Source organism: Calliphora vicina, chromosome 2 (genome assembly GCF_958450345.1).
Source record: "Calliphora vicina chromosome 2, idCalVici1.1, whole genome shotgun sequence".
Classification (NCBI taxonomy): domain Eukaryota; kingdom Metazoa; phylum Arthropoda; class Insecta; order Diptera; family Calliphoridae; genus Calliphora; species Calliphora vicina.
The window spans coordinates 62,683,056-62,693,925 of NC_088781.1; the positions used below are offsets into that span (position 1 = coordinate 62,683,056).

The 10,870-nt window shown below is 31.3% G+C and overlaps 1 protein-coding gene across 1 annotated transcript; it reads left to right on the top strand.

Annotated features, from left to right (window-relative positions):
- The first annotated feature begins 8,165 nt into the window (after window positions 1–8,165).
- Window positions 8,166–10,644, top strand: LOC135951279 (trypsin-1). The gene is made up of 4 exons (XM_065500897.1): window positions 8,166–8,461; window positions 8,563–8,804; window positions 9,564–9,945; window positions 10,414–10,644. Exons 1-4 carry the CDS (start codon window positions 8,248–8,250, stop codon window positions 10,533–10,535), a joined length of 960 nt encoding a protein of 319 aa, XP_065356969.1. The 5' UTR covers window positions 8,166–8,247; the 3' UTR covers window positions 10,536–10,644.
- Window positions 10,645–10,870: the final 226 nt, after the last annotated feature.

Consider the following 10,870-nt stretch of genomic DNA (forward strand, 5'->3'; position numbering starts at 1 on the left):
TTAAGAGCGGCTGTGGGGTAAATGACCATCTTCGGTCGCCTAGCGATCACGACCTTCAACTTTTGTTTCTTTAGTTAGGGGGCTACCGAGATCCTCTCTCTGCATTTTTTGATGTCGGTCCGGGACTGTGGTTTGGGTTACCTAGGCAACATAAACCTACCTTCTAGCGTCTGTTTCCTATATTAAGGGCGGCTGGAAAGTACAATCTGGTTCTGCCAGTCCGAATGTTTTTGGTAAAAACTCAAATCCAGGATGCGTCTAACTCACATTGAGCGGCATACTGGCCTGCGTCTGACTCCAGTGGAGCGGCAGTGTCTTTTTCTTACCTATGGTAGAGGTATAAACTGCCAAACCCCCGCATGAAATGTCAAATATAGCAGGCCCTATAGTAGGCCCTATGTCCTTGATCGAGGGTGCTATAAACTCCAAGGGTAACTTTAGTACTCAGGCGGAAGTCACAGGTCTGAGTGCCACTGGAGCTACTGTGACTGCGACGAATCAGATGAATACCCCGGGTTTGGTGGGGTAAACTAACCTAACAGGTTTTTAACCAGACAGGAAAGATTGACTTTGGACGAGAGTGACGACAGCCTCTCAGGTCTGAAAGGATTAAACCTTTATGAGACTGATTAGGAGGACTTACTCATTGTGTCCTCTGAGCCGCTAAAAGCGAATGATGACGAACAAAATCCGAAAGCCCATGACCCTGCAAAGGGAGACCCAGGACAGAAACACAAGAAACAGGACACGTAACATGACGAACAGAAAAGGTTGGCGGGCTACAAATGCTATCCTCCGTCTTTGATATCCTGCGTCTTTGACCGGCGTTAACGGCGTTTGTCATCTGTTCCATTCTTTTCCACCATGCCAATTCAGCATCGGCCTTATAATAAGAAGTTACTAAACTCTAGAACTTTATTGTAATTGGAATGTTTAAGGATTCATTGGAACAATGACAAATTATTTTTTGCTGGTCAAAAATGGGACCGTAATATGTTGTCGTTCTCTCTTCTAAGTGTGTGCCCTATCCAGTCAAGTTTACGTCTTCGGATTTCACAGTTTATGTCATTAATATTTGTTATGGCGAGCAGTTGAGCATTTGTAATTGTATTAGACCAATAAATTTCAAGTATTATGCGGAGGCATCTGTTGGTAAAAACTTGCATTTGACGCTTAATTTATTCAGTTACAAGTTATGATTCGCATCCATATAATAAGTCACACAACCTTGTATTTTTCCCATATTCATTTGACTTCCAAATTTTTGATAACATGTCAAAAGCACCTCTTACTTTTCTAATTCTTGTCGTGACATCAATTTGCATCTATTTACTGCCTAGGTATTGAAACTCGCTTACACTTTCTATTACGTCATTGCCGATGGTTAATGGTTCTGTTGACTTTACATGAATGCGTAATGTTACTAGAAATTAATGTAATCGAAATTTCAGCTGCATCCACTGTTTTCTGCAATTATTAAGGAAATATTCGCCGTTCTAAATTGTTAAATATAACAATGATCTTAAATTATATAATACTTGCATGAGGACCTTATTTACGAACAAATTCCATTCAATTTCCCCTTTTATTTATTTTTTGTTCATTAGAACATGCTGCTTCGACTCCATTAACACAATAGCTTTACCACCCGCTTTTAAAAACAATTTCTTTTTGATTTATATAATGAAAAAATCAATATGAGTTCAAAAAATATATCGAAAAACTACACTTAACTGCAATATAATCGAAACTTTGCATGTGGTTTTTGTTCATAACATTTTATTTTATGTTGCAACTTCAGTTTGTTTTTATTTTATTTTTTTAATTTATTCCTTATAGAGAATGTATTTTATTTTTATTTTTTTTTTGTTGAGTATAATTCAGCCCACTTTTTTGCTGATGTTGTTGTCGTGGTTGGTGCAATATAATAAATACCAAAACACGCATAACACGCATTTAGTTGCGACCTCTATTTTCCTTTTTCTCATTTCATTTATTGTAAAAACACACGTGAGGTGGTACCCAAAACTCTGCTAAATACGAACACAGCAACACAAAGATGTTGCACTCAAATGCCGCTGGTCTTAAATAACATGCTACTGCTTGCTGTTGGAATTGTTAGTATTGATACTAATGTTGGTGACCAATAGCCAACATATTTAACCAAAGTATCCAGAGAATATACATACTGTCTGAAAGAAACAGCCTTTAAGGAAAAATTCTGTTTTGAACTGAAGCATACAAATGAAGTGTGTTCGTTTCTGTTTAAATTCAAAATGTATGAAAAAAGCAGCAAAATTAATAAACAAAAATGATAAATTAGTATCGTTTAACAGAACCCTTAGAATATATCAAAGTATTTTTCAGGATTTTCAGGCAGAGTTGTCTGGGAATTAATTGATACGTTTTATTTACAACGTATTGGATTCCGAAGATAATGCTTCGGAAAATAGTACTTGAAAATTCTGCAGTTTATATTATGATGGGGCAAGATCATCTAAACATACAGTACGACAGCAGGCTACCAACTACACGACTACAAATGTCGCTAACAACAATTGTCGCCATGTAGTCAGCTCCTCAATTATTTTGAAAACGGCAGCAACATCGAGCTCTCAATTATTTTTTATTATGTTGACAGCACTAGATCTGTTCTCACTTCAGAACAATAATTACAAAAATACCAAACTATTAATTTTTATCGTTTTGCATTAAAATTAATGATTTTTAACAGGTTTTAGTCAGAGTAGCCTGCTGTGTTGAATGTGTTTAGTGCATTATAGATGGCTAATAACGGATGGACATCTGAGTCTTTGTAATTCTTTCGTGCAAGATCAGTTGTTTTTATAATATACTTGATTCAATTCAAAATCACTTTCTGAGTTGATATAATAATGTCCCAACATTTGATTATCCATGTAAACTTTGTAGTCAAACTACAGATCACAATTTTGATCATAATTCGAACAATCAGGTTCAAATACATTATGGTGATTTCTTTACTGCATTTTGTGCTTCTTTGTGTTCTGTTCTCATGAAAATTAATGACATTTGCTTTTCTGACACAAAATGTTGCCAACATATTTTGTACCATTTATTAAAAGTTACAATAGAACAAAAACCATTACCAATTTTCTTTTATGTACCTTCTAAATGTTGTAAAACTATACACTTTGCTGTTTAAAAAGGTCTGCATTTCTAACCCTTTGATCAAATTGAGGGTGAAACGTGTAGCATACCTTTGGAGTTTTAGGGCAACATTATTTGATAAGAACATGTTATACCCTTACCAAACTACATTTGTTTTAGAAATGAACACAAAAAAGGGCAAAAGGCCGAATAAAGGCATCATTTATGCCAGAAAGTTTGATAAGCGTATAAGTGTTCCTGTCAAACAATGTTGCCCTAAAGCCCTGAAAATATGCTACATATTTTACCCCGAATTTTCAAAGGAGTTTGTGTTAATGAAATAGTTTTTGTATTTTTTATTAAAAGGAAGCAAAAAATAACGTCCCATCAATAAAAAAAATAGTGTATAAGTATATACACCATAAAAAATAGTGTATAAGTATATACACCATTATTGGTTTTATTGCATAAGAATCAACATAACTGATTCTATATGTGGTAAAAATTTGGTGAAATTCTACTTCCACAAAGTGGGTGAAAAAATTGTAATTATGAGCGAATATTGATGTTATTATTAAAAAATGGCACCTCATCATGAGTGAGATCATGAGTTAATACTTTCAAACATCTGTTTAATTCTGTGTACATATTTGTCTTAAATGTTTGGTCAAGTTAAGTTATATTAATTTTCGCAGAACTCTTCATCATTTGGTTGTGATTTTTTTTTTTTAATTTCAGCTTATAGTGTTACATTTAAGCCGGAGGGCATTGAAAATTGTCTCTTAAATATACATGCATATTATTTTTCCTCAAGATTTTAAACGAAAAACCCATTTTATAATTAAAAAGCGGTTTGATTCTTTTAAAATACTTATGACATACCAAAGGGCATTTAATAAGTATAAATATTTCATATGAATATGTTCATTAAATATATAAACGACCATAAATATATAGTAGCTAATATAGAAAATTTATAAATATAAAAACATATTGTGACCCTACTAAATACAGACAACAACAAGTAACATTATACTCACATAAAACTACTAATTAAGCCTAATTAGCATTATTTTCTCAATCATCCCCACTAAATAACTTTTACTTTTATTAATATAAATATTAATACAGCCATAAAATAATACAAAACATATGTCTGCGATATAAATATTAGCATGAATTTGAATAAATTTGTAGCATCTCATTTCGAGTTAAAACTATTTTGCCAAATTTATGTCTTTAAAAGTTTTGTTATTTATTTCTTTATTATTGGTTTGAATTTACATGCGTATCGTTTTTACAAATATATATTTTATGTTTTGAATTTATTTAGGTTTTATTATCTTAATTAAGGCGAACTTATTCTCTAAAAGTGATTTATTACTTGGGGATCATAAAGTTTATGTGTATCTACGCACGATCAGCAGCTGAACAATTTTTACAATGGCATGTAACACACAGAGTTTGATCAAGCTGTAATGAGGTGATGTCTAGCATTTAAATATAGGTTGCTAAGTGAGAATGAGCTATATAATGGACTAGCTGACCCAGTTCGCTTCTCCACGCCAATAGCAATTAAAAATTGTTTAATGACGAAAATTTGATGTGGTTTTTAAATTAAATTTTATCCTGAACTTCATGTAAATCATTTGCTGCTTTCTAGGAGCCAGGGCTGTAAATTATAAAAGTGTAAGGTATAATATGGTCGAACTTTGTCGGCCAACTTTTGGCCAAGTTTTTATAAATTAAAATTTTTTTTGAATAAATAACAATATAAATAATTTTCTTAATTATGCTAACTTTTACTCACGAATATTAGTTGAAAGGAAGATTTATTATAATTTACCATTAATTCAGATATGATTATTTATATGAACAATAACTCCTAAAGCATTGCTTTAATGACGATAACTGTTAATGTGTGCGACATTAACATTTGAACTTTGGGTTTTATATGTAAAGTGTTCAAGAGTTCATGGCGTGTTCCAAATTTTGCTTTAGTAAAATAAAATAATGTATTTTAACATTCAAAAGTTTCTATATTTTTTTGTATACATATTAACAATAGAACAGAAATTATATAGAGATCTGCTGAAAATTAAGTAAACAGAATTATTATGAGGATGACACTATTGAGCTCTGATTCAAAATTAAAAGGATTTTTTTAAACCATCTGTGTTATAAGTATGTTATAGTAATTGGGAAATGAATTTCCCAATACTATCAATAAATGAACGTCATCCGGTTTTACATCAAAAACCACAGAAACATTATTTTCGATCCCAGCGTTGTCTTAAAACTTCAAGTTCAGCCATATTGGTCCCTATCTGTGAATGTTAGTAGCCTTCGAAGCAATTTTTCAGTCAACATGTTCAGTAGAGTGACACGCAGTTGTATGGAAAAAAATTGTTGTTCGAATTTTGAAAGGTGCCGGCCGAAATATTGTGACTAAGATCTAAGAGTTAAGTGCTGAAAATTTGAGCCAAATCAGACAACGATTTCGGGACGCGCATCGAGGGCAAAAATCAGATATATGCAAAATTTTACTATTTATGGGGCACTTCATGTCAAGTGAACAAACACCAAGGTTAGTTCTATTGGATAGTAACTCAGACACAATTTTTCAACAAGATCAGTCGAGAACTCTCTGAGTTAGAGAGGGTCAAAATTTTAAATTTTGGCCAAGCATGTGTTTTTTCTTTTCCATGTAACTTATTACCTATTGTTCTTAGCAAAATGTGTCCCAAACAGTTTAGATAGCTCTTTCTTCAATTTTGTAACTCAAGACATATAATTATTGACTTTTTTTTTGCAAATTCGAACTTTTTTCAAAATGGGCCCTTTTTATTTTTTTTTTTTTGCTAAAAAGAAAGCTAAGTTGTTTTCCTTTAAGTCCTATTTGGTTGGTTAGTGGGATGCGAGTGGAATAAATATAAAAATAATTGTTTTGTATCTCAATATATACAATTTTTGATTTTTTTTGGCAATTTCAAAAACTTTTTTGTATTTTTTTTTATAATGGGCGCTTTTTTAATTTTTTTTCTATAAAGAAAGCTTAAGTCTATTTCTTTAAGATGGTTTTGGTCGCTTAGTGGGATGCGAGTGGTCTATCCATAATAAATGTTTTGTAATTCAAGATATAAAATGTTTGTGTTATACATTTATCCTAATTGGTCGCATCCCACTAAGCGACCAATTAGGACTTAAAGGAAAACAACTAAGTTTTCTTTTGATCAATAAGGGCCCATAATGAAAAATAAGTTCGATTTTGCAAAAAAAAATCAAAAATTTTATATCTTGATCTACAAAATAATTATTTTGATAGATATCCCACTCGCATCGCACTAAGCGACCTAAAATATCTTAAAGGAAAGGATCTAAGCTTTTTTTTATAAAAAAAAAAAAATTATAAAATTGGGTAAGTTTTACTTAAAATATATCCATATTTATTTGTATATGATTTTTTGTCTTCTTAGAATACCGCAAACCTATTCGCAGATATAACCAAAAAATTAAATTTTTTTAACGACAGTTTCAAATTTCCATTTTCAAATTTTTAAAAATTTTGTTTAAACAAATTTCAGAATTTGTAGATAATTACATTGGGATTTATTGAGATTATAATAGGGAATAAAAATATGAAAAAAATATATCAATACCTCCTACAGTTTTTTCGTACCAGCGATTTAAATTTTGCGTTTTTCGGGAAAAACTAATTTTTTGGCCATATTTTGGCGAATGATACCAATTTTGCTCATTGTAATAATAATTTCTGAATATCTTCATTAGATTTCGTTTGGGTTACTTTGTATTAATTTTTAATGCAGAATCGACTTGTGAAATCATATTTGCAATATATTCAACCATTTTTGCTCTACAGAAAAATGTGCTCAAAATCCACATCTTTAGCGTTGAACCACCACAAGGAGTGAACATTTTCCAAAACAAAGGACGCCATTATTTCTATTAACGCAAAAACCTTCATAGGAAAACAATTATTTTTGTACATCAACATTACATTACATTATAACAAAGAACACATTATAGTTTTCGTAATCATGCCGAAAATATGTCCATTGATAGTTGAGTAAAAACTGTACAAATCTATCAGAAATTCTATCTATTTAGTATGTAAAGTCAACCGTCACGTTTGCGCTTTAAAATGATACTGATCATCCGTATATTTGTCGATTATTAGACAATTATTGATGCAATTATTTTTTAATCTAAATTGAAAAAATGTATTCATTTGAATTAAAAAATATTTTTTCCTCGATTATTCGAATAATTTTTATTCGAATGACAACCCAATACATTAGAATATTTATTAAAAAAAATGCAAAAAAGTATTGCATTATTTCATATATGGACCATTACAGACAGATCGAACATTTTTTGGTTAAAATTAAAGTGTATGCAATAAAAAGTCTACCAGCAATCGTTTTATGTTTGTTTATAAATAAACAAAATATTATTGAAATAAAAACCACAAGATCGCTTAAGATTGTGTGTGTCTTTTGCGTGCGTACTTACGTACATATGTAAATCGTGTATTAAGCTGAGAATAAAACAAACAATAAAAGAAGAATCCAATAAAAATCAAATTAGTCGAAGAAAGAAAAAAAAATAACCAAAAATTGAAATATTAATAAGGTTATATTTGCGAGATGATTTTGGGGGCATGTTTATGCATGAGTATGCAAAATAAGTTTTTTTTCTTAAGAAAGAAGGGTTAATTCAGCAAAGTGGCCATAAATTTCATTAGCGTTTTATGACAGTTTTAAGAGTAATGAAAAAAAATAATCAAAAACTGAAAGAAAGAAAAAAATTCAAGTGATTTCCATAACACTTTAAGCTAAGCTAAAAAAAACGTCATGCCGGTTAAAAAAAAAAGAAAATAAAAACAAAGAAAGTTTAAGAATATGGATTTGAATTTGGAATAATTAAAAAAATATGCAAGAAATTATAATTACAATGAAACTATAAGAAGAGGCGGTTTTTAATAAAACTTCAACATTTCAGCTGGGCCTGTGAAAGAGCTCAGTTGTTAATAAAAGAAAAAAAGTAATTTATTTATTTATTTAAATTTAAAAACTCAAGGATTTCAACTTAAACAAAATGAAATTATTCATTTTAACACTTGGCTGTTTGTGGGCCGTTACACAGGCTGCTTATGTCTACGAAAAACCCAGAGATCAATTGGAGACATTGAGTGAAAATTTTGAGCAATTTGTTAATAATTATGGAGCAGAGGCCAGTGAAATCGCTGATCTAAATGATGAATCGAAAGGCAAGAAGGGAGCGACTAGTAAACAGTGCAGTAACAAATGCTGTAAGTTTTTCTTTCATTTTATCCTTTAAGAGAAATTACACTCTCTTTTATATAACTAAGCAATTATTTGATTGGTAATTCATATCATTTGTTCATTACAGTCTGCGGTACACCAAATGTCAATCGCATTGTTGGTGGCACACAGGTGCGCCAAAATAAATATCCCTGGACGGCACAGTTGGTCAAGGGTCGCTATTATCCACGACTCTTCTGTGGTGGTACTTTGATTAATGATCGTTACGTGTTGACTGCCGCACATTGTGTGCACAATAATCGTGATCAGATAACAATACGTTTATTACAATTGGACAGATCATCCACTGATCCTGGTATTACAAGAAAGGTGAGAATAAAACAGCAAACAAACAAACAAAACTGGTACTGCAATCCTTTGCACAATGAACTTATTTGTTTATAAAGAAGAAATATTACAGCGACAAACAAACTACCTTTAAAAAATGAAACAAATAGTTAAATGTACAGTGGATTAGGTGGGAACACTTTAAGAGAAATATTCCTTATAAAATAATTTAAATACGACTTGTTCTACTCGGAGTTAATATTTTCAACGAATTTTTTAAACAAACACGCTTTTTCATAAAGGAAACTTTGTGGACATATTCACAATTAAATATTTCTTATACAAAACTTGGAATATGACCTACCGGCTGTCAAAGAAATATTGTTTGGTTCATTAGCAGATACCATTGACAAATCATTGAAGGCTTTTCAACATAATTTTTACCATTTTAATATGATATGAATGAAAAAAATCCTTTTCATCTCAAAAGTCTGCGAAATTATTTCTATTAAAACAATATTAAACAAAAACAGGCACTATCAACCCACTGTGCAATTGTATACTCAAAAGGAAAACGAAAGACTTGGCTAACAAACTTGCCGGAAATAAAAACTTTATATAATTTCTCACATTTAAATGCTGTAGTCTGTTTGGCGGCTTGTTTCGTGTTCTTACTGTTTCTTACTGTTCAACAGTCTGCAAATAATTTATTTACTTCTCTCTAAACTACTTCCTAGTTCTAGACAGAATAATAATGTATAAAAACCGCTAACTAATCATTAATATAATTTTATATTTTAGGTCTCTAGAGTTATCATGCATCCCCAATATAATCCTAATACTATTACCAATGATGTCGCATTATTAAGATTGGAATCACCCATACAATTTACCGACAAAATCCGTCCAGTCTGTTTGCCCAATAAGAATCACAACTTTGATAACAAGGATGCTATTGTAGCCGGCTGGGGTTTGATTAAGGAGGGTGGTGTTACTTCCAACTACTTGCAAGAGGTTACTGTACCCATCATTACCAACCAGCAATGTCGCAATACCAGATATAAGAACAAAATTCATGATGTCATGCTGTGCGCTGGTTTGGTTAAGCAGGGCGGTAAGGATGCCTGTCAAGGAGACAGTGGTGGTCCTTTGATTGTCAATGAGGGTCGTTTTAAGTTGGCTGGTAAGTTTAAATGATATTTAGCTACATTTGCTCAATATCGATTACTTTAATACTTAAAATCATTAAACTGTATACAATTATTATGAAATTAAGCTCACTTTATATTGAGAAAATATTAGACCGGTATTCATTAATGCACAGAGAAAACAAAAAGTCAGTTGATAAAGACGAATTTAAGTTGAGGCAACCAAACTTTAGTTACCCCTTACAAAATATTGTAGCCTCAACTGTAAAATTCGGTCACTAAAATAGAATCATTCGATTGGCAACAAATTCGGTTGCTATCACGAATCTGTTTTCTCTGTGTGATAATTAATGTTAACATTAGTTTACTATAGGAATTATGGAAAATTTGCTTAGTAAACCATTGTTAACTTAAACATTTGTTCACTAATATTATTAGTTTTCAAGCTAAATATAAGTTAATCAATTTCTGAATATTAATCAATTTCTGTTTACTCCCTAAAGGTGTCGTTTCTTTCGGTTTCGGTTGTGCCCAACCTAATGCTCCTGGTGTCTATGCTCGTGTTAGTAAGTTCTTGGACTGGATCTATAGAAACTCTCGTGATGGTTGCTACTGCAGCGGTTAATTTTCAGTTTCCCAAAACATTTTGCCATTTGACTATTTCAATTCTACATAAATTCACTGAAATCTATTTATTTTTCCCATTTGCTCTGAAATAAATCAATTTTATTGAATATTGTTTCTAATGTGTTTTTTTATGAATGTTACTAACATAGAATAATGTATCCATAGAAGCGTTACTGAGAGAGAAAAAATCTAAGTCTGTTGTCAAAAACCTAAGTCGTGAGAATGTATTAGTACATAGTTTTGAGATTGTATTGGTGCCTTTTTAATTTTCACCAGACACACAGAGTTGTATAAAAATTTTAAAATTTTAACTTATTTAAATTTTCTTCTATT

Excerpts from the sequence above, each read along its gene's own strand:
- LOC135951279 (XM_065500897.1), top strand. The coding sequence starts at position 8,248 with ATGAAATTATTCATTTTAACACTTGGCTGTTTGTGGGCCGTTACACAG. Across the intron at positions 8,805-9,563 it reads ATCCTGGTATTACAAGAAAG|GTCTCTAGAGTTATCATGCA; the intron begins GTGAGAATAAAA and ends TTTATATTTTAG. Across the intron at positions 9,946-10,413 it reads GGGTCGTTTTAAGTTGGCTG|GTGTCGTTTCTTTCGGTTTC; the intron begins GTAAGTTTAAAT and ends TACTCCCTAAAG.